We start from the raw sequence: 24,034 nt of genomic DNA, 5'->3' as shown, positions 1-24,034 counted from the left end.
ACCTGTGAAGGAACTAGCATCTGTGAATGTCGGCCGATCGTCTATTAATGATCGTCGCACATAATATATTGTACGTTGTAGATACTTCTGCTAGATGTCTACAACATATTACTCCTTTGTATTACCCTGTAGTCTGTATTACCACCGTAATGATACGGTTGCATTTTATGATGTTTTGTATCTTCGTGGTTCACATTGTTGACTGACAGTGGTATTAAGTAGCTAACGTCTAAATAACGGATTTTAATTCTTTAAATTGTTTTATCAAAGCTCAAGACTACACAAACCACGAGCAAACGGCCAGCTCGAACCCAAAAGATCTATATACAAGTTAAAACCATCATAAAATATTCAAATGAACCGGATGAGCAAAGCAGCATATCTAAAGGCCAAAAATACTACTGCAGTATAAGAAGAACACTTAGTACGTAGTAACTTCGCAAATCTGATTAGGGCAAAATCGGAGCAAAAAGCACAAAAAATTTGGGGGTTAATCACAAAAAAATGCGCGTCAAGAGATTACAAATATCGCAATCCCTTTTTGTGACACGAAGAATAATTAATCTCTACAAATAAAAAGCCATAAAATCTATTCGGCCCAACTACTGCGGCCCATCGACTTCATCCAGCTTCAGCGTTCGTGTACGGCGCAGGGATTTGCGATTAACAATCCGTGACGGTTGCTTTTTCTTGTCGGCTCTATCGGCAGGAGTTTTACGGCTACCAGTGGCAGATTTCACCAGACTCTCTAGCATCGCATCCTCTTCCTCCGTGTCATCACTGGCACCCTGTGCAATAGCTGGCTTGGCCGGCTCAAAGGACTGCCGAGTGCGCACCTTCACACCGTGAGTATTCGCCACTTTGCTATCGTTAGCCGTGCCGTTCTTCAGAAGATTTTGTAGAGCTTTATCTTCTGGATGAGCACCAGGTGTCGGTGAAGTACCAGCGAAATTATCCGTCTACAAAATGAATCATAAAAATTAATCACTGACTTCGATTTTCAAAATACAACATGCATCCAAACAAACAGCAAAATAAACAAACAGCAAAATATTGAAAATACAAGCTGCATATTCTAACAGTAGCATGTAAGTTAAACAAATTAGATTCACCTCGGTAATAAGCTTGCCGCGCGTTCGCTTGCGATCTTTGTACTTAATCTTTGACTGGCCCTTTTCTTTTATTTTCTCCCGTGTGGTTCTGTACTCCAAAGCGAACTCACTAATTATTTTACAAAACTGATGCGGCTTTGTCTCCTTTGATTGGGACATCGGAAGGCCCATCCATATCAGGAATTTGTGATAACTGTGAAATTATGCAGAATTCTTCAGTGCCACCCAACTGAAAGGCTGATAATGCAAATAAAGCATAAACCGTATACTAACTAACCGGTTCATCACACGCGTATAGACAATCTTTAGAACAATAATCCGTTCCGCCGCATCGCTCAAAAATTGCGTAATCCTGCAAATGACGGAAGTCAAACCAGGCTGTTATCCGTTTTGTTATAATTATTGTAGACTGCGAAGAAGAAGTTGTCCTGTACAGATCGGCAATTACTCTGATTTACTGGTTAGTCAGATAACAGCTCACTGGAAAATTGGACCCATTCCAATAAATAAAAATATCATTTATCACGGAAACCTTACTTCTGCTTCATTTCTCCTTGCTCGTGCTTCGCGATCGCCTTCAAGTGATCCCAAGACGCTTTGCATTCCGTTTCCATTTTATCGAGACTCGTCTTCAGATCATCAAAGTCTACTTTGGAGCAGCGTGAGATTTCTCCCAGTTCCGAATGCAGATCAGTGGACTGTGGGAATTTCTCCTGCATCATGTCACAAACGTGATGCATAAGACTCTCTTTCCGCACTGTATCTTTCACTTCCGGAACTTTAGTCAGGAAATCAATCTGGAAACCTTTGGCCTCTACACCGTTCAGGAAGTTGCCCACTGCTAGTAACATGCCCAAAATATTCTTGAACGTTGCGCTTTTCTTAAGCTTTTCCATGCCGAGTTTCAGATCTAAGAGCGGTTCAGCAACCTCCTTTTCAATATTGGGGAAATCCAATTGAAACAACCACAACTTCAGCCGCGGAACCAGATCAGTAACAGTAGTCAAGGTAATCAAAAACTGTTCTGCCGAAGCCAAGGGTAATTCAGGGTTCGCCATTTGAGCATCCAAAATTTTGGTCCTCTCTTCATCGGTTGGTAACAAACCAGAAAGTATTTTCTGCAAACAAAATTAACTGTGCACGAAACATACAGAAAATCCTCGTTTACTAATAATTCGTAGGCATACCGCTTACTGTTTTTGAATTTGTCACACAGATGTTGCAAAATCCCGACACATCAACCACCGAAACATTATTTAGCCGATTCAAAAATCAAACTCTTGAAAAGGCTTACCTCAATCCCCTCTTTGCTCATGATCGTACTGTCCATCTTCATAATTGCTGTCTTAATAGTTCGAGCCGGTGGTAACTTGGTCAATGCGATGTTAATGGCGTTTGATCGCTTATTGTCCAGAACGACGACATCTTTGATTTTCTTATCGGTAGTGGCCTGTTGTAGACAACAATAGCGAAATGTGAACACAGTTTTCCAAGTCCATATTAGTTTAGTGATTCAAGGTTATGCCTTACCTCCACCTGTTAGTCAAACAAAAGTCGTGTGTGATGACGACGCACAAGAACAAAAACCCGCATAATTAGCGAGATCAGTTGTTAAATGACGCGTAACATGGACTGCTGCACAAACCTTGGCAGATTCTTTCTGCTTTGCCTCGAATAAGGCTTCCAGTTTTGTTTTATCAATTTCGACCGGTTTAACATTGTCCCAAATTGTTCCTTCTTTAGCAATCACAGGCGGTAATGGCTGATTTTTCGTTTCTTTCCAGAAGACTTTGACCATTTTCTTGCCAGGTTTCCCACCCGGTGCGGGGGAGGCACTCCTGCTTCCCGGAGGTCCGGGAGGAGGTGGGGCTAAACCCGGAGGCGGAGGAGGCCCAAATCCAGGAGGAGGGGGCGGACCTGTCAAAACAAGAAAATAAGATTAGAAAAAGCTGACCAAGACTTCGTCAAGGAAGTACCAGGAGGAGCTCCTGGTGGTGGTGGAGGTCCGAAACCGGGAGGAGGTGGCGGCGGACCGAAGCCAGGAGGTGGTGGGGGTCCTGGTGGAGCACCCGGGGGCGGTGGGGGACCACCGCCTGCGCCCATCATCATCGCTTGAGGTGCAAGCACGTCGAGATCATCCCCGGCTACAAGGTCAGTGAAGTCCATTTCGTTAAGTTTCAGGGGTCGTTTGAAGGTCCTTTCCAGATCTTCCCAGAGTAAATCGGTCTCAGACTTTTGTGCTGGCGCTGCGGATGGCGCACCCGGCTCGTCAATCTTCGATAATCCTCGACTGAGGTTCTTATTAGTAATAGCACCAGCTATAGCGGCAGCCTGGGCTTTGGCAGTCATGGGAGCCGTAGGCGAAGTCGCTGGTAGTGGCGCAGGCGCTGCATCTGGTACCTCAGGGGCGGCTGTTAGGCCACCACGCGCCTTGGCCAGTTTTTCAGCAAGTGAACCAGCTGGAGCTGCAGGAGCAACAGGTGCCGGCGCAGCCCCTGGGACGGGATATCTGAACGGTGCAACTGCTGGAGAAACCGCAGGTGGCTGCGGAGTGGGGGAGGTAGATTTATCCGGGGTAGACGCGTACATCATACCCATAGCAAAACTTTTCTTCTCAGTCATAATGGAATCACGGCGTCCGGGCTCTGGTGCAGGCTCATTCACCGTGGGCTTGACGCCCATACCGGGCGGTGCAGGACGCGTAAAAGGAGATGTCGGCGATGGTTTAGGAGGCTCAGCAGCGGGCTTAGCAACTTCACCATATCGGCGTGGCGCACCTAGTTTGGAAGTAAAATTTCAGACCAAACTCAGAGAACTTTTCTGGCTTTCTGATACAAAGTAACGATCGAGAATAACAAACAGTAAACTTGCTCACAAAGCTCACCTCTTCCCGCTTCCACAGTCTTCCCAGGTGCGTGGTTGGTAACGGCATTATAGTCTGCAGAAGTGGACACTGGACTGTACGTACTGGAAGCCACTGACGATCCTGAGTCGTTTCGGTCATAAGGCACTTTTCTGGCACGGTTGGGCGAAGGCGTTGTCAACTGATTCCGTCGTGTATCCCCAGGATCCGCATAAGGTGATTCAGATCGCTTTCGCAGTGTGGACGGGGATGCAGGCACTTGAGTTTTGGCAGCTTCAGGTTGCAGAAAAGAAATCGGTTTGGACGAATGACCGTTCGGCTTTCCATTGACTTGTTCTGGCCCGGCACCGCCATGTCGACGACTCTTTCGTTCTTCGCCGGCTTTCTTGGTCCTAGGAAGCTGTCGAATGTTCGGCTGATCGGGTAAGGCACTTTTCATACCATCCTCATGCTTCAGCACAGCCTAACAGAACGAAAGCGGGTAAAGGAATCGAAGGTACATACAACCGATACAAGCACTATCAAGGATGCACCCACTCACATCATATATTTCGATCTGCTGTATTAATTCCATATCCGAGCCTTTTCGCTTTTTATGATATTCGCAAGCATCAAGCATACCCAGTTCTTCGAGATGGTCGACGACGTCATAAAAGGTATCCTGGTCTGGAATGCCTTGCACGGTCTGTCAAAAACGATACACAATAGTTCACATTTAGGCATTTAGGCAGGCACATTTTCGATTCAATATAATGAACAACCGGTACCAAGTCATAATACGTTTCAGTACACTATAAACTACTATTTTCTAAACGCGAATCAAAGTCTCGCAGAATCTTAAAATGGATCACTGACTTTTCTTCAACACATGTGTCACAGTTCAGCATAAGATGCCGTTAACTGATCTTTTCGCAACATAAAGCAACAATCAATTAAAATATGTGCTCAACCAATCAACGTTTCCAACAGTCTACTTGTACTGTTAAGATAGCCGTACAAACCATAAACACGAAAACAATGCTACGGAAGCAGCGCCTGGCTTCGAATCTCATTACCATATTGATCAGTGTCATGGCGAAGACGAGCAGTTCCGGATCGCTGGGATCTTTTTCGCTTAAAATTTTCATTACATTTGACCATGGCTTCTCGCGACTGACTCTGTCAACCGCTTCAATAGCTTCAACCAGGAGTTCGCAATTGCTTTCAGCATACTCCACAAAGACCAAGAGAAGTTTCAACGCAGTTTTTTGCACAAGACGGTACTGCAAAAAACGAAAACAAGCTGCTTCCGGGAAGCTACATGTCTGACCACAAAATGCATCCTACTTTAAGAAAACTAAACCAAGCGCCTTCTGCTTTCAAAGCGATTCTATATTCAAAACACTATTCATGCACCGTTCAGACAGCTGGCACTTGAAACTAACCTTAGAGCCAAGAAGTGTGTACAACCAACGGACTGTGTCGTTATGTTGGATAACGCCGTTCATCCCGTCCACGTACAACATCACTTGACCAAGTGCTGCAAGAATAGCGGAATCTTTACCCACGTCAAAACCACAAATTTTTTAATCGGCGCCACAAAGCTCACGATAAGTATTAAAAGGTGACCTGGCGTACCTCGCAGAATGTAATTCTGATAGTTATGATCGGCTTCGCTTCCGACTTTCATTAAACAATCCAATCTACAAAGCAAAACATTAGAATCATGTTTTATCTCTTCCCGCAACCTCTTTAGATATCTCACCCATCATGTGTAACAAATTCATGTACAAGATCCTTATCATCCTGCAAGCACAATTTTGTCAGCAGTGTAAAAACACACTAATTTTTCCCTCAATTTTGCGCAATTTACTTAGATTAATCTTAGCGATCACTCATCTGCACCCGAATACAATGTAAACGTAAATTCGAGCTAACACACATTAGTACAAGTGTTACTAAAATTCTAACATATATAGATATTATACATACATACAGTATTCACTGTCATACATATTTATCATGGGCGTAAAAACATATCAACACTTGCCTGGAAGATCTGCTTAAGGGAAAACAAAGCCCTTCTTAACTCCCGTCCATCTGAGTGTAGAAGCTTTTCTAGAAACATAACAAAATGGTCAACAACTACGACCAATGTGGTACCCAACTTTAAACATATGAATGACAACAACTGATGCTTATGCACCGCAACGCCTCCGCTTTGCGTGGAATTCACATCATATGGTTCATGACTAGCCGCATAATTACACAACTTCAATGTTTTTGCGACACCATGACCGGTCATAAGCATAAAAATACCATATCGCAGAACGTTAATAATCACTACTACAGATACGTCAAACAATTCCAGCACAAGAAAAAATCAAATTTTTGTGGCATAAACCTGGTTAAAAATTGTTCAACACTCTTCTGCTATATAACATGGTCATTATATTAAATAAATTATTGTATAACGGCAAATTTACATTTTGCACTTACCGACGATTGTATGCACACGAACCGTTAATGATGTCCGCAATATCATGGCGTTCCGACGACTGCAACCAGAGACACAACTGGGAGACATGCTCGGATTCGTGAAAGTTTCCACTGAACAAAACTCACAAATCAACTGTAGGTTACGAAGATGCGACGGTCATTAAAATAAAAAGCAAGCTGTACTAAGCAAATAATCTGCCAAATGAGCTGTCTAAATAAGAGCGAAGGGAATCTTATGAATCAAAATACAAAGTCGACGCTGTATCTGACATTAGGAATATTTCATAACACAAACAGTCTATAATTACATAATTAATATTAAGTCTGCTTTTTCATCTAATTTGAAAAGAGCGTGAAGACTTCAAGTGAATCGTATTAATAGATGCAAAGGAAACGCCCTGCAAACCCATACGGTATCCCGTTTCATAACCGTAAGTGCTTTTTTGTTTACACTCGTACACAGCGTAAGGTAGACTGTAGACAACACTGATGCTGCCAGACGTAAACCATAAAGCATTGACATACTTATGGAAGAAGCCGTCAAATTCTTCTCGTTGTTCGTCAATACTTGACTCAAGATCAAGATACGAGGAGTTTTCCAGCTGACCGGCGTCATTGTACCGCCACAACTGTAGGGCACAGTCGTCAACCTGTAAAGCAGGAAGCCGGTAAGTCTTCTTCGCGAACATTTGCTGCCACCAGTTCTGACCGAACAGGACTACGCTCCACAGAATACAATTATGTATTACCAACGAAATTAAATGATTTACCATTAACTGTCAGATCTACTAGTAAGTACAGATACTGCAACTAAATTTGTATTTACGGTTCTGGAATTCATTCACAATTCCCATACTGAAAAGGGCAAAAAACGTGTCTAAGGTGTCTTATTGGATTCTATCCATACAGATTCAACGAGGAAATACTACCTGGCCAGGATAAAATAGAAAACATACTCCTGTTGTAAAATTTCTGTGTGTTAGATTTTTTGTTGCAGCTGCTTTACATTGTCAAAGTTTTTCTGATTAAGAACGGCTTTCTGCCCTTACCGGTAACAAAACTTCTGAGCAGTCAATGAAAAAGATGTATCAGCCAGTGCCATTTGAATACATCGTATCAGCAAAAAAGCTTTCGCAGCTTCAGCCACGCTTGAGTACACGTATTGAGAGGTGAAATGTTTGCACCTGCTAGCTGACAATGGCAAAACTGCCGCAGATTTACAGGTATAGCAGTGAATGTTTACACTTGCTAATCGAGCTAACACTGATCACAGAGTAAGTGATAATCAGAAACCTGCACAGAAATAACCCTATTTCGTGAAAAAAAATTCTAGTGCCAAGACACACTTTTTCTTGTTTAGGACCGAAACACCTGCTAATGGGCATCTGACAAATGCGTACCGTTAAAAACTTAAAGCTCCAAAACAGAAAATGTCGATGCCAAAATAAAATTTTTTTCTGAATTATTCACCGACTTTGTTTGAACTATTCAGCCTTAATTTGTAAGTGTAGCATGTACTGCGATAGCGCTTAGCGGCGCTGCCGGTACACAGTAAGTACTGTGTTTTGCGATGTGCAAATCATTAGTTACAAATAAACACACCGGTATCTTTTCTGCCATAATTTTCTCATTAATTTACAATAAAAACAATTTCGCTTTTCTATTTTGCACGAAGACTTCTGACCAAAGCAGTTAAGCACTAGGTCAAAAATTATAGTTCGACAAAAACTGTACAGTATTCGAAACCAGCTATTAGCACAGAAAGCCGCAGGCTCCATTGAAGAAAATTCGCAATGAAAGCGCTGCATCTGCGCTGGTGCCCTGGTGCAGAGCCTGTCCCAATCTCAGAACGTTCAAAGTATGGATGACAGTTGGTTGGAAATCTGACACTAAAAATAAACCGTTCTATTTCTCCGTTATACGTCCTGCAAACAAACTCTTCCGCATGCAGATTTCTGGAGATCTGTCGCGCATGCGCACTTGAACGCCAGCAACTAAGCCACTGAAACTATCTGCTCTGTTGATCATGAGGAACCCACGACGATACTGTAACGAGCCATTAACGATGCTGCGGCAGTGCGGCTTTACATAGGACAGCCGTTTCAACCTCACCAGAATACCGTAATAACAAGACGTCTAAAACCACAAAATTAAGTTAACAATTACCCAACGCTCAATCGAAGGAAGGACAAAAAGTTAATAAGCAGATATGTTCGCATTTAAAACTGAAGAAAAGTCAATTCAATCGCTGGTCGTGGCCTATGACCAAAATTTTTGTCAGAAAGCTTTTAGAAAATATTGCTCATACGGTCATGGTCATACCTTTAAGTTAATGATCTGTTTCATCTGTTTATCATAAACACAATAATGTTAATGCAAATGCAGCTCTAAATAGATTCGTTAAAAATAATGTTATCAACGCAAGTCTTAAAATGTCTTACTCTTTGAGGGGGTCTCAACAACCGATGAACTGCAGCTATTTGCTCTGACAGCGGAATGGAATCATCGAATGAAAAATCGGGCGGTCTAGTTGGTTCTGGATACTGTGTACTCGAAAACGGATCGGTATCGTTTAAAAACTGAACTTTTATTACTAAAGTCATGATGAATTCCAAATCAATCAGCGAAAGCTAACACCCAAATCGCTTCAATAAAAATGATTAATCATTAATCCAAACAAACAAGACTTGAGTTTGATCCATCGTAGGACCATCGGAGAAATCAAACTGAGAAGAAGGATACGGACGCAGGAATGTTTGTGCGCTGTTTTGATCAGTTATACATAACTTCCAAAGTCGTTACGCATACGTGGCGAGAACAAAAATTTTTAGAAAACGGACTGTTTCAAGTCTCTCATGGCTACAGTAAAATAATAGTGGATGTTTTGGTTTGCAAAACAACGCCAGCAACAAAAGCGGTTCACTGTGCAGTGTCGCAAACGGCAAATATCCTATACATTTAGTGGGCGGGCATTCTTGTCTGCAGCCTATCAAAGCCAAGTAACCGGAAGTACGTCACTGCGGAAGTCCTAATGGGCTGATTTGGCTACCCATACTAGCTACTGGGCTCTTGTCCACGTACTTAGAAGAAATCGAACAGAAAATGCTATTGAAAAATTGATGGAGAGACCGAATGCTTTAACAAATGGTTGTGAGGATTGCGAAAACTGAAACGCATCGATTGGCCCTCTGTTGCCGTCAGATGTTAAGTTCTGAATGTTCTAGAATTGTCAACAAGACACTATTTCCGTTCAGGACCTGACAGATGTGAGAGTTGTGCGCTGTAGCTATTTTTAAGCGTTGTTCGTTCGCAGTCACAGAGCAGAAACAAATGCTGGTGTTTTGCGCGCCACAGCGGCGAGGGAATAGCATGGGTTCGAGCGGCGTCTGTCATTTGCTGCAGTTTGGCGAGTTTTTCTATCGTTATTCCAAGACCACGAAATGCGCAAACGTAGCTTCTCTTCGCCGTTTGCAGATCGTGGGCGAGCCCAACAGAAGACCTTAATTGCTTTTGCCCTACGGCAAACGCGCGTACGTAGCATCATGCGATTCTTAGGATACTCGTATATAGATATGACGCAAGCATGACATATGTATTTAAATCAACAAACTGGAGATTCGGTATTAGCAATTTTAAAGCTATTATTGAATCGGGACAGTTATGACGACTTCATGATTCCACTCAAGTGTCACTCTCAGTTTTAATCACTGAAATATTATTAAGTATTAGAACTAATAATTTAGAAAACATACCGGTTATTTTCTAAAACCGGACCGCTCATTTTGAATACATAGTATAAGTAAGTACTGTACCAACAAACTCAAAAAAAAAATAATAATATACGATATATCCTAATTCAGATCTGTATTCCCACGAATGGAATACACCAGAGCCGGCAAATCAAAAAAGACTGACCAAAACCAATACTATATTCTGAAAGCCCGTAGTCAAAAACCCGGCCAGATAGTATTCATTTCTTTCAAAACCTCTCCCGCTTCGAACGCCAAAGCGGAAGAGTTTTGATTACCTTCACCAAATGCAACTAAATTACTGTAATAATAATAATCATCGTGGTATTTTTAACCAGGCAATGTTGCCTAAAATATAGCTAAAAAATGAAAGTCATTTCTACTATTTAAATTATCAGAATGAATTTAATTAGCAAACCGATATTACGACAAGAACGACTACAAATGTAACGTTGTCATCGAGGACAATTCTGCACGAGTGCCGGCCGACCAAGTGACAAAGCTACCGGTACTGTCCAGTGTACGGGACCCGCTAGGTGAGTGGGTGACCGAGCAACCAGTACTGTCCAGCGCAAATAGCCCGTTAGGCAAACGACCTAGCGGGTGACCGAGTTAACGGGTGCACAGAGCCCGTCAGACGAACGAGTGACCAAACTACCGGTACTGTGCAGTGCACGGGGCCTGTTCGGTAAACGGGTGACTGAGCCCTCGGTACTGTCCAGTGTACGGGGCTCGTTAGGCGAGCGGGTGACCCATCTCGCGAAGCTGTCCAGTACCCGTTAGATGAGCGGGTGACCGAACTGCCGGTACTGTCCAGTGTAGGGAGACCGTTAGGTGAACTTGGGACCAAGCTGGCCCTACTCTCCAATGCACAGATCCCGTCAAATGAACGAGTGACCGAGCTTCCACTACCCAGATTCATGAGGTTGAGGTCCACAGAATCATGAATTCAGTTGTGAGAAGTTATGGTGATTTGAGAGAATCATGAACTGATTAAAAAAATCATATAAAATTAAATTCCGTGTTTTATATAAAATCCGTTTTGTTGCGTTAATACGATGTACCGATTATGATTCGACGAAATATGTTATTCTAATAAATATTTATTGAAAACTAAATAAAGTGACCATTGACCACAAGAAACGCGGATGCAAAGCCGAGGCCGTTTCCGAGCCGAGCCGAGGCTGAACTTGAAAAGAATGCCGACTGTATACTGCACAGCACGTCAGGTTTCGAGCACGTCAGGTTTCGGGTGATCACTTCGGAATATCATATTATAGTGACCGAGCTACCGGTATGGTCCATAGTGTCCAGTGTGCGGAGCCCGTAATGTGAGCCTGCGACCGAGCTCGCAGAGCCCGTTAGGTGAACGAGTGACCGAGCTACCGGTACTGTCCATTGCACACAGCTAGTTAGTTGAGTACGAACTACCAGTACTGTCCAGTCTGCGAAGCTCGGAGATCGAACTGCCACTACTACTATCCACTGCTGCTATCTGACAGTGTACAGAGCCCATTAGGTGAACGAGTAACCGAGCTACCGGTACTGTCAGTGCAGTGTGGAGCCCGAGTGGCCGAGCTACCGTTACTGTCCAGTCTGCAAAGCCCGTGAAGTTAACGAGTGACCGCTGTCGGTTCTGTCCAATGGGCGGGACTCGTTAAGAGAATGAGTTACCAAGCTACCGGTACTGTCCATAGTGTCCAGAGTGAGTGACCGACCTACCGCTACTGACAATCAACAAAATGAAGTTGAGAATCACGAATTCAATTGAGAGAATTAATACTGAATGGAGAGAACCATCAACTCATTTTTATATTAAATCCGTGGTTTTGCGCGATAAACCGATTATGGTTAGGCAGAATATAGAATGCTGATGTTGTGCCAATATAAATACTCGTTCGAAATCGAATATAGTGGCCATGGACCACAAGAAACGCGGAGGCGAAGCCGAGGCTGTTTCTTGTATGTCTTATGTTCACAGACAGCGGTTAGTTTTGTTCAGTAGGAAGTAGGATTGCTTCCGGTAAGGTAAAGTAATAAGCCTCAAAGTTACAAATATTTTCTCAAAATAAAAAATTTCAAACCAGTGGCGGAAAAATTAAATGGTCCTCGGCTTAGCTATATATGGCCAACGTCGATGCACGGATGTCCTTTAAAGTCAGATTTACGTTTTTCTTCTATGTACTGTACAGCATACTATTGTATTACAACATACTAAAGCATTATTAGCAACAAGTGCTTAGAGAAATCGCAGCACATGTTTGATAGGCATTTGATCAAAATTCACAAGTAGATACTACAGTAAGTTTTTGCTCACCTTGCCGTGTTTATTGCAGTACGAACTTTTTCCGGGAATTTTAAAGATATCATACGAGGTTTGGGAGCTCCCAATCATGGGGTCTGGCAAAGCGGGCAAGCCCAAGAAGACATCCACATCGGGGCGTAGACAGCGCCTTAATTCATGCCACACGCGTTTTCTTACATAATCTTTCTTCTCCAGCACAACGCAGGGCACAGCAGGAGAAGCAGGAGAAACACCTTGTGCAGGTTGTGCTTTCCCGCTCTGCCCTAAAGCTTGTTGGCTGTTAGTCTGGTCAGCTGCTCGATCACGACTCTGAGAGGCACTGCGTGAGCCGGGGCGTTCCTGTGATCGAGTGCGAGCCGTTTGTAGAAAATTTGTTTTACTGCCGCCCAGCAGATCGTCAATATCCACTACCCCGCCAATGTACGATCCGCGGGAGCGTTGCGGCTTCAGCTGTCCTGGTGGCGGGGGACGTTGTGCAACATCCGGTTCAGCATAGACAGGCTCCGGCTGAACCTGGTGCTTGCTTTGTTGGCTCGGGGCTTGCTTGTGCGGTTGTCCTGTGCTCTGAACGGGCGGTCGGCCAGCATCTACCTGAGTACCGGCAAATTTATCTTTGATCTGCTGGTTCTGATTCTGTGGTTTTGGTGGTGCCCGGATTATATTAACAGTTTTTACGGGACCGGGCTCATCGTAAATGTGCTGCGATGGCGCTAGCGGCAAGGTCGTAGGTCGCGGAGGTTGGCTGATGGATGCCGGTAAAGTTACTTTCGAGAGTTCACTCAGATCTCGTGGTAATGGTGTTTGAAATGGACTTTGCGCGGATACTGGCGTCGTCGATGTTTGTGGCTGCTGTTGTGGTTGCGGCTTCTGGGCAGTTAATGCTGCCTCTGGCGGCTGTACCTTTTGCGTACTATTTGATACCTGGGCCTTTTGTTCTGCCATTTTTTGTTGAGGAGGCGTGAAAGCTTTTTGCATAGGCGTTTCGGTTACAGCTTGTTGCTCCCACTTGTCTTTGAGGGAACCGACTTTCTTTTCTGTTGGCTTTGGAACGGTCGTGACCGCATCCAGTGGAAGTGGTTGCGTCGGCTGGCGAGCAGGCAGCTTTAACGATGGGTCCAGCTCCGGCGCGCCTCTCATACGCTTTTCATTCTGTTGGCGCGCTTTTTCAGCTTCCGCTTCCAGACGGATTCTTTCTACTTCCTTCTGCTCGGTCATTTTAATTTGAGCTAGTTCATGCTTTCTCCGTTCGGCTTCTTTGTGACTTTCGATATTTCTTTGGGCGACGTCTGAAATTTCTTTTTTATGTTCATCAATCTTTTTAAATTTTTCCTCATATTTTTGTAGTTCTTGCTCCTTGCGTTTCTGCCTTTCTTCTTCTTTCCGTTTTCGCTCCTCTTCATCCCGTTTCCTCCGCTCTTCCGCTCGCCGTTTTTCCTCCTCTTCTAATTTGCGCTTCTGTTCTTCGAGTTTTTTCTTCTCCGCTGCAAGTCTTTCCTTTTCGGCTTCTTCCCTTAGTCTGATGGCCTCTAATTCCTGTCTGCGTTTCTCTTCTTGTTCCCGGCGCTTGGTCTCGCGTTCTTCCCGCTTACGTTTTTCTTCCTCGAATTTTTCTTGTTCTTCTTTTCGTCGGCGTTCTTCGTCCGCTTTCCGCTTTTCTTCCAGTTTTTGTTTACGCATCCGCTCTTCCTCAGCCTCTTTCTTTCTCTGCTCCTCTAGTGCTTGTCGCTTGGCTTCGCGCTCTTTCTTCGCTCTGTCCATTGCGTCCCTTTCCGCTTCCTCGCGCTTACACCGCTCGTCTTCCACTTGTCGTTTTTCTTCTCGTAGTTTTTCTTCCAGCTGACGAATGCGCTCTCGTTCTTGCCGTTCTTCCTCTTCCTTGGCTTTCCGCTGCTGCTCCTCGGCACGTCTCTTTATTGCCTCTTCTCGGCGTTTTTGCTCTTCTTCCGCTCTTTGTTTCCTTTCTTCTTCTATCTTCCGCAATCGTTCCTCTTCTTGTCGCTTTTTTTCAGCCAAGCGTTCCTGTTCCTTTTTTTCTCTCTCAATATTGCGAAGCCTGGCAGCTTCTTGTGACGCTTTTAGTTTTGCTTCTTGCTCACTTAACTCAGTTGTTTCCATTGATGATTTTCGTGATCCTAATGGTGAAATATTTTCCGCTGATAATTTTCTCACACTGGGTTGTGCTACTGAAAGCTTTCTTTGTCCGAACGGGTCCGACGGTTCAGGCGTGACCGCTGCCGCTTGCATTTTACTGAGGAGTCTATCTTTCGCTGACATAACCGGCGGTTTTGACTCGATATCAGTTTCAGCGTATTTTGCTGACGGGCGTTGTCGACGTCGAAGTGTGCTATCGGGTGAATCGGTCTCGCCCTCCCGTGAATTAGACTGTGACCTTTGTCGCATGGTGGTCATTGGATGAGGTGGTTCAGGTGTCGACCGTTGGGCTGTAGTTTCAACGGAGCTGGACCGGATTTTCGTGCTATCTTGTTGGGGAGTCTGTGTCGTTGGAGATTTTGGCTTAATCTCCACTGTAACGACGGGAGCGGCTAATTCAGCCGATTTATCCGCAGGTGTTTTAGATGAGGGTTTCGTCTCAGGTTGTTTAGGAAGAAAGCTAAGAGGTGTCACATCAGGAGTTGCAGCCGTCACCGGGGTTTTTGGTTCGGTTGATTTAGGCAAAAAGCTGAAAGGTGATTCCTGAAGCTGTTCCCGTTGCTTTGTTGCTTGTGCCGGCACTGGCGGAGAAAATGAACGTCCACTTTTTATGTCAATTTTCTCCGGTTCCGTTGTGAAGATGGAAGCAACAGTACTGGTTTGGGAAGTCTGTCGTTTAGCCGCATACGGACTTGGACTTTGTGGTGGGCTGAATACTTTTGCACTAGGTACGTTATTGTCACTTTTGGGCTGGAGAAAACTGATTGGAGATACTTTTGCCTGCGATTTTTCCTCGCTTGTTTTTTCGGTCTGGAATGCCTTTGAACTGTCTGTAACTGGCGAGGATATATTGGAATGCAAATTTTCTGCGCTGCTTTTTTCTGTAGCGATTGAAGACGACTGCCTTAAGAAACTGATTGGCTGATACTCAGAATTTGGCGACTTTATCGACATCTTTACCTCCGATGCTTCCTTCATTTCACTATCTTTATCGGATATATCTGAGCCTTTTGCGGTCAGAAAGCTAATAGGCTTCTCGGCCGAAGGAGATATTGTTGGACTTCCAGGAAACACCGTATCGGCAGCAAAAAATTTCGGTCCCCGCACAGGACTTTTTGGGATCTCTGGAGTTGCCGAACCGGAATCCACCGAGCCACGCGATCGCTTGCTGGCCGGCGAAGGTGAAGGTGACCGTCTTATGATGGGCGGAAGAGACGCCATATTAGTGCGTGGTGATCTGGGTGTCGGAGGCAGCTCATTCGCGGCAAACATATCGTTGAGAGACACTTCGGCGGAGCTCGTGCGCCGAAGAAAGCTAATGGGCGGTGGGCGAGATTTGGCAGCCGGTTCCGCTCGCGTCTCTTCAGTATCCGCAGACTGGCTCCGTTGCCGCAACAGGGACAACCGACGCTTCGGTTCTGGCGGTGTCGCCGGTGTCGATGGTGTTTTCGTTGAGTTATCGCTCTGTAAATACGGGGAAGCCGGCATGTCTTGGTCATTCTCCCTTGCCAGTGCTTCGGTGTTTCCCGGTTTTGAGTCGCCTAATGGCAGGCTGCTCGGTCTGGCTAGTTTTGATCCGCTTCTCGCGTACGGAGATACTGCGCGTTGAACCTCTGAACCAGATCTATCGTCGATCTCTTCTAAATCATTTTTTTCCTGTCGAATATTTTCCGGTCTATCGTTGGCGGGATTAATTTCAGCCCAAAAATCAACAGAGTCGTTGCTTTCCAATCTCTTGAATCGCGCATCGCCTGCTTTTGTATTGTTGTTTTGCCCTGGATCGTCGTTATTGCGCGAAGGAACATTTTTGCTGCTTTTGTCTTCGGTGTCGGCATCATTACTAATTTCCGCCCAAAAATCCGAGCCGCTGTCCGCCGATTCTTGATGTTTCAGTGACCGCGCAGCTGACTTCTGTTCTCCTTCGTCTTCATTTCCTAACTCCTTCCAGAAATCAACAGACTCCTGTGATTCATTCTTTTTCAGTTTTGCCTTGCTGGTGAATGTTTGTGGCTCATTGTGAGCTTCGTTAATTTCCGCCCAGAAATCAGGCGCGCTATCCTTGGATTCTTGGCTTTGCAGAGATCGGCCGATTGTGATGTTATTGCTTTTGTCGTCTTTGCCTAGTTCTTCCCAGAAGTCTATCGATTCTTGGGATTCGTCTTTCTTCAGCTTCGACTTGCTGTTGGATGGCTCTGTTGACGAGTTTAATTCTGCCCAGAAATTGCCGGCTCCATCTTGCGATATACGGCTCGTAGTCTTGCTGGTTGCAGTATTATCATTCATGGCATTATCATCCGGTAACGGCTTAGATGGGTGTTTCTCTTCGTGACCTTCGTTGTCACTGAGAATTTCAGCCCAGAAATCAACAGAGGGTATTTTCTTTAGTTTTGCTGTTGTTGACGGACTTTCTGGCGTTTCTAGTAATCATATATTCAGTTATTTCATCCACTCAGCTCCAGTTTATTGCAACATGAGGCTTTTCAAAGCATAATATTGTTAATTACCATATTTACAGCACCTACATTCGGCAAAATGCCGTTGTTCGTACGCCGTTACGCAAAAATTATTTTATACGGCTATCTAGCACAGACGGTTACATTTTACTCGATGAATATTTTATCCATTTAAGTACTGAAGGTAAAACGCATTGTGAAAGGGCACTGACCTTTATCTGACGCGCCTGGAAACGCTTCGTCATCCGCATTTTTATTGAAGTTCAGAAAACTGAGAAATGGAGTAGTAGGAGATTTCTTGCTTACTAATTCGTCTTTCACTCCGTTGTCAATGCTTAGTCGTTTTTTCGAAAAAACATCGAAACGCAGATTATCGTCCGTATCCATACTTTCATAGCTGACTGGTGCGGTCGAAGGGTCAGCTGACTTCGAACGTGGCTTGTCGTCATCATTAAACGAATCCCAGAAATCGCTCTCGACGCTATCGGTGCGCTGCTTTTTTGTCTCTTTTTTTTCTTCCGTATTTGGTGTAGTTTCCAGCTCATCACCGGCTGAATTGGTTCTCTTCAGAAAACTTAAAAACCCGCCTCTACGATACGGACTAACGTATGGTTGGTCTTTCGGGGCATCATATACGGAATCGCTGATATCAGAACTGGACTTCCGCCTGGAAGTCTTGTTCATACTGCTCCAGTTCCGTTTATCATCTGAAGAATCCAGTGCACTATCTTTGCGCGGCGGTGACACTTCATGCATCGTGTCGTCGTCACTGTGCGCAGCCGACTCTTTACCGATGATCAACGTGCTGGGCTCATCCTCGTCCGCTGCTTTTGTACCAGAACGGCTACGATGTGACACGCGTAGTTCCTCCTCTGAATCAGATCCTCGGACAGTTTCGCCGAACTCCGATTCCGGTAGGCCACTGTCCGAGATAAAATCCAGCTCGCGGCCGTCTTCGCTGCGTTTTGACCTAACACTGTCGGTGTCCTTTTCACCCGTTGTTCTACTGTCCGTCGTGGGCAAAAAGCTGATATGCTTCCGGTCGAAATTATCGGCGGAAAGACGGCGCTTAGGTACTGTTGGCTCATCTGTTGCGTTGTCGATATCCCTCAGATCTTGAAATGATGAACAGCGATTAGGCCGGCCACTGGTAGTTGATTCCCGACTGTCACTGCGCAAAAAGGATATTCCGCGTGGTTTGGCTGGCGGAGGTTTCGACGTGTTTAGTTTAGTAATTTGCTCGTCTGGACTAGGCGTTCTGGGAATATTCGCGCCTTCCTCATCTGTCTCGAGATTGTGATCGTCGACATCAGCTAGGGATGATTGAGGAGGAGAACCTGCTGAAAGCTCGCCGGGTGTTCTACAACATTAAAATAATCATTGCAGCGTATTTAGATAGGTGCATTTTATACCATCTTATACGGCAGTTATGACTAGGCAGCTAAGACCTTTTGTTTATGTTTATACTCCTATTATGGTTAGGTCTGACTTTATAAATTCGTAATTTATTTAGTTTACTACGTCTCGGCAATATAATTTAAATATAGCACTGATGTTTTCTCAAGTAGTTTATCCCCGGACAGGGATTCAACGATTCCTTCAAACTACAAATGTTTGACACGGTACAATTTATAATGTGTATTCTGTGTACAGATAAATATCACATTTAGGCAGTGTGATAAAATAATTTTTGGTGTAATAGTAATTACTGTATTATGCATTAACCTGTATGACATGGTGTCCATTGCATCGCTACTGTCGGTTTTGCGAAAACTGAGATACGGTGACGCTGTTCGTTTATAAGGACTGACATCTTCCTTGGTGGAGAAAAAGGCCTCCCCGTCGTCAGAGTCTGTATCAAATGTCGAGACCTTTATCTCCGGAGTAGCGTGATCTGGCAAGCTGGTTTGGGGAATGGAACGTTCAGGCGTTTCCGAATCCAGGCGTTTCTGCCATTCTGAGACTTTTGTGATACTGTCGCTAACATTGGACAGCGACGGTTTACGAGCGGTTGTATGGTCAGCGTCCGCCACAGAATTCGGCTGCTGATTTTTGTGGGCTGCATCCGCGTCAGCTTCAATTACGTCCAAACGCGTTGGATCATCATGGCCACTTGGCACCAATCTTGAACTTGACGGTATTGCCGCTACCTCCGGACTGTGATAACGAGTTTTTTTATTAGCATCTGCGTCAGCAGCAGCCTCATTTTCGCGTTCATCAGGTTGTGGTTTTGATGCTGATTCGTCGCGACTGCGATAACGGCGATAGGGTGAATCAGATGCTGTTCGCACGGTTGTACCGGCAAATGACATGTCCGTATCGTTGGCGGGGAGTCTATCATAGGAACGTGAGGCGCGGGATGAAATTAAGGAACTGGTGTAGGGCTCGTGATCGTATTTATGCGCGCCCGACCGTGTACTGTAATCTCCTGTGCCAACAATATCCGACGTGCTGGAGTACTTTGTTGAACTTGGTTCGTATGATCGTTTGTAAACATCGCCAACGTCATGTGAAGAGCGTCGATAGCTGCTACGCGGAGTGCTGAGATATGTGCTGGACGTTGATGGGTAGGCCGGCGGTCGACTGGGGAGATAGCTGCTACTTGAAGGGGAATAGTTAGAAATGTGGGGAGTATTGCTGTAAGAACGGCCCTGAAAACCAAAGGGGTTTGCAACATTATTCAGGAGATAATTGGCCAAATCGTTCAATTATCGTAGCTGCACTATTTCGGAAGACGAAAGCTGCAGATGTTTTCAAAACTTTTTGCCGGTATATGAACTGTGAATGCTGAGAATATTGATTACTGTAGCTTGTTATGCAGACTTACAGTATAATTTTTGGTTAAGTTAAAGCTTGTCTGATAACTACTGCCAGTGCCACGTCTAACTAATTACTGCTCACCAGTTAGGAGACTGATTTAAGAATTTTATTTATCATCCGCAATACACCACAAAGGGCGGAAATTTTTTAAAACATAATTTTTTTCTAGAAACACGTAGAGTGATATACTCACTTACTAACTTACTACCGTAAGAATTGAATGTGTCAGAATTGACCGTATACAGGGTATAACGTATTGTATAATTAGAATATATTATCTATTGTTTTTCATTGTATTTTCTTCTTTGTGGAGTAGGAACATGTACACTTAGAAATTTTGGATTTCAGAAGTCGATATTTTATGGTGTACAAATGATAGAGTAACATTATGGTCGCGATATAATTGTAGTAAATGTAAAGGTACAGACAGCTCTGCGCAAAAACCTAAGGAAATATCGCTAGTCTCCAGACACAATTAAATAATAGTAGCACGAGGATAGTTTTCTTAAAAATTCTGCTAATCCTGATTCAAGCGCGTTAACGTTATTTTAAATGGGTGGCACAAATTGCAAGCGTCAAAAACAAATTTGAACTTCTGTTATAATTAATCGATATACAAGTACATAATACGGCAGAATACTAAGTTAACCCAGTGTTAAATATTTATAACAGAAATAACAGAATAATAAATATAACAGAATATTACTAGACCAACTTATGTACGTCGTACTCTTATATGCAAGCGTTGCCAGCAAAAGTCTTGGACTTCGTAATCCTGCTGTATCACAAAGCTAACTGCTCAGATGCGCAAATAAGTAATGCCGCAGATAAGTTCCAACTTTCAAAAGGAACAAGCGTAAAACACATTACGTATATTATGTTGCACAACAGTCCCAGTCTTTTGAGATGAGCACGAATGTCTTTCCGGCCAAGATACAGCGGTTATCATACCGGAAAATACATCTATCGCGTTTCGAAGTCACACGCGGTATTTTAAGTGGTTGAGCAACTCAAATCCACGTTTCACAGCCAAAAATAGCGGCAGAACGATTGGAGGTAAATTATCCTCGTGCCCAACAATACTTAAAGGCTTAAGGTTTTGGATTCGCAAACTGACCGGTAGTCACTACTCGAGCTCAATGAAATATTTGTGGGCAAGCAATCCTGATCCATTAAATCTAGGCTAAATGTTGAACAAGTAAAAAATCGTCCGATTACGTTTCCTCTCTACTGGATATTTCCTTTTCTCGGCCACAGAATCGACCGGAAGTTTTTTTATTAGTCATCATCAAAAGTAAATAACAGTCCAGCTTATAAACATCTGCGCAGCACTTCAAGTGTGCACATACTCGACCGTTCAGCCAGCGAATCTGAACTTATCATGTGCCATAGCGGCATACAGTCGGAAATCTTATTACTAATGCGGCAGTAATGCTTACCAAAAATATCATTCAAATTAATCGCGTTTTACAGCGCTGAAGATGTACAGTATACGTTCACGTACCGCCGAATACCGTCTGGAAGATGGCGTCTGATAGTCCGCGGATGAGCCACTTGATCGAGTGCCAAACTAAACACAACCAATATGGCCGTTGTGCATTTTGCATATCTAAAAGAAAATTTCAGCTTACGTGATCTGAATGGCGGGATGTGCGGTAGGACATTTTTATCTACTGGATACTGTAAAGGTCAACAGCTGCACAATCCGCTGACGTGCGCAGTATCATCAAAAGACGAGTGGTCACAGGATACTTTAATAATAATCACGCCATTGCATTGCCGTGGCGGGGAATACAATCATCAACAACAACTGTTTGGGAAAAACGAATGCTGCAATGTGGTTGCTTGTGCTGTGTCAGCAGAATTTTCGGAATATGAATATTTAACATTGGCTGAGAGCGTGGTCGGTCTGTGCAGGATGCGGGATGTTCCGGCAGGCGCATTTGAGACGTACTAGCAGTGGCGTTAAGAAAACGAGTTCAGGGTATTTGGGAGCGAGAAAATGTCAGTGTGACGCGGGTTATGTTCTGTTGGGTTTTATTGAACGCGTTTGTATGTGATGGTTTACGGTGAACTGCATGGATGACGGTTCTTTGCAGTTGTTCAGAGCGAGTAAAACATTCTATTTTTAGTTCTTATTTGGCGGTCGTGGATTTTTTGATTTACTTGCTAACTGCGTATTTAGTTCAGCGCTTATATTGAAAACCCATCCATATGACTTTGGCAACGCAGTTTGAGAGAAATGCTTGCCGGTAATTTTTTGTGAGATGTTTTGCAAAAGAATTGCAGCTGATTAATCCAGAAGTCCCAACAGTGTAAACAACATCTTATTGCGATATGCATTAATTGCATTTACAGTACTTAATTTCCAATGTCCAAGCCAGTGTTATTTTCGAATTCCGGCTGATCTTCTGAGTTTGCACCTGCTAACCGTGCAGTACATCATAACAGTTACATGAAGAAAAGCGCAACACCTGTGAAATATTAACATTTCTCACAGCTGTTGTTTTCAGTGTGAAACAGTTTAATTTGGTGTGCTTGATCATTAATTGAGCAAAGCAAACAATAAACATCTGTACTGGTACATAAAGATTTAGATTTGATGCATTACTTGTAAAATGCCCTCATTCAGGCTCATTGTATGACTCTGGATTCCGAAGTTCAACTCTGTAGGCCCGCACAGCATAGTTTTAGCATCGAAATCTGATGGCCTTTCTGAAATCATTCAGTGCGTCCTTTCATAAACAGTTCCACAATGCCAATTCGTTACTTCTCATAAAAAGTAAATGAAGTTAGAATAACCAACCGTTTAAGGTGAGTTGTGATCTTCAAATTTTTGATATATACTGTACGAGGCAGTTGTGGATTTGCTTGTTACGTATATATGTTTTACAAGATTTATTTCCGTATGCAGCGTGTAAATTATTCGTATACCGGTACTTCTGTTTTTGTGGATTACCGGTATGCAATACACTTAAAGTAAGAAAAACTAACTAACTAGTGACACAAAAAAACAATGCAATTAGGATTAAAGGAGAAAGAAGTGGTAGAGTATTACTAACGGCTTTCGAATTTCTGGTAACAATTGGTATAAACGCACTTCTCGAAATTTTTTTACGCGGGGAAAACGTATATCAGCTTAGGCAATTCAAATACTTTTGCCGCACAGACAATTTCACGTTTGTATACAGCAGAAGTAAGTACAGACTGTACAGTAACAGAGAACCATAAACCGGTTCCAGTCTCGTTCAGGGTCGATCCAGTTCTTGTTCCCATACAAGCACTTAAATATTTATATTTTATTACAGTTGTGTAAATTATGAGCTTCTGCATATGCAGGTAACCTTGATAAACTGCCCTTATTAATGTCGCTGTTGTTTGTTGCAGTGGCATGTACTGTAGTTCTATATACGGAATTAAGAGCACAGAATTCTGTATCGGTGAACATTGCCGATCAGATTATTTTTTAGGTATTCCCACTAATTTTAAATTCTGTGTCCTATATTACGAACATAAAAAGTAACGAACCGATGCAGTGCGCTTGTGGACACGAATCAGATGTTTTAGATTTACCATGCTTTAATAAAAATAATTATGGTATACAGAACGTAAATAGTGTTAGACATTCAATTCGGGTTTGACGTGGACCATGCAGAATCCAGTCTCCCAAATAATAAGTACTCACATAAAGATCCATGGGAATTAAATTCAGGGAGCGCGAGATCCTCCTCAAAAACATTTTATCTTTTGTTTGAAGACAGAGTAGGCAGTGCAAGTACTTAAAAAATGGTTTCATCGGCAATGGCCCAGTGGGCATGGCAAAAAATCAATTTAAAATAAAAGTAGCGTATGTGTTGTCAATGTACCGTATTACTCGTACTTACTATACTGTACAGATACTGCTCCTATTTCGCCGGTGAAAATATTTTTTTGGGCCTACTCTAAGATTACCCGTTATCACTGCAAATTTGCCTCCTCACTCGATTTTCCTTGAATAAGTGACTTGGCAATATACAATCCTTAATTTTGCGTTTTCCCTTGTCGCCTTAATGACTAGCATTTGGCGCTATAATGCATGACATTGCATGTATTGTTTGGTGAAG

The 24,034-nt window shown here is 43.6% G+C and overlaps 1 protein-coding gene across 2 annotated transcripts; it reads right to left on the bottom strand.

Annotated features, from left to right (window-relative positions):
- Positions 1 to 232: 232 nt before the first annotated feature.
- LOC129601320 (uncharacterized) lies at positions 233 to 21,908 on the bottom strand. 2 transcript variants are annotated; one of them, XM_055500106.1, is made up of 21 exons: positions 21,563 to 21,895; positions 21,436 to 21,501; positions 18,837 to 19,762; positions 17,324 to 18,471; positions 12,520 to 17,075; positions 6,979 to 7,103; positions 6,454 to 6,512; positions 6,005 to 6,072; positions 5,720 to 5,760; positions 5,593 to 5,657; positions 5,400 to 5,494; positions 5,031 to 5,237; positions 4,517 to 4,660; positions 3,997 to 4,438; positions 3,089 to 3,889; positions 2,758 to 3,029; positions 2,407 to 2,562; positions 1,650 to 2,230; positions 1,390 to 1,464; positions 1,113 to 1,305; positions 233 to 959 (listed from the first exon to the last, which is right to left on the bottom strand). In XM_055500106.1, exons 1-21 carry the CDS (start codon positions 21,593 to 21,595, stop codon positions 603 to 605), a joined length of 10,410 nt encoding a protein of 3,469 aa, XP_055356081.1. In that variant the 5' UTR covers positions 21,596 to 21,895; the 3' UTR covers positions 233 to 602. The 2 variants fall into 2 exon arrangements, with proteins under 2 accessions (XP_055356081.1, XP_055356090.1); XM_055500115.1 differs by lacking the exons at positions 233 to 959; positions 1,113 to 1,305; positions 1,390 to 1,464; positions 1,650 to 2,230 and having other exon boundaries at positions 2,643 to 3,029; positions 21,563 to 21,908.
- Between the last annotated feature and the right edge of the window lie 2,126 nt (positions 21,909 to 24,034).

Source organism: Paramacrobiotus metropolitanus, unplaced genomic scaffold (genome assembly GCF_019649055.1).
Source record: "Paramacrobiotus metropolitanus isolate TYO unplaced genomic scaffold, Prichtersi_v1.0 Parri_scaffold0000004, whole genome shotgun sequence".
Classification (NCBI taxonomy): domain Eukaryota; kingdom Metazoa; phylum Tardigrada; class Eutardigrada; order Parachela; family Macrobiotidae; genus Paramacrobiotus; species Paramacrobiotus metropolitanus.
The sequence above is the reverse complement of the archived record's forward strand: the minus strand, read 5'-3'. Positions and strand labels throughout refer to the sequence as shown.

Excerpts from the sequence above, each read along its gene's own strand:
- LOC129601320 (XM_055500106.1), bottom strand. The coding sequence starts at position 21,595 with ATGTCCTACCGCACATCCCGCCATTCAGATCAC. Across the intron at positions 17,076-17,323 it reads TCCAGGCGCGTCAGATAAAG|AAACGCCAGAAAGTCCGTCA; the intron begins GTCAGTGCCCTT and ends TATGATTACTAG. Across the intron at positions 5,761-6,004 it reads CCCTTAAGCAGATCTTCCAG|GATGATAAGGATCTTGTACA; the intron begins GCAAGTGTTGAT and ends TTGTGCTTGCAG.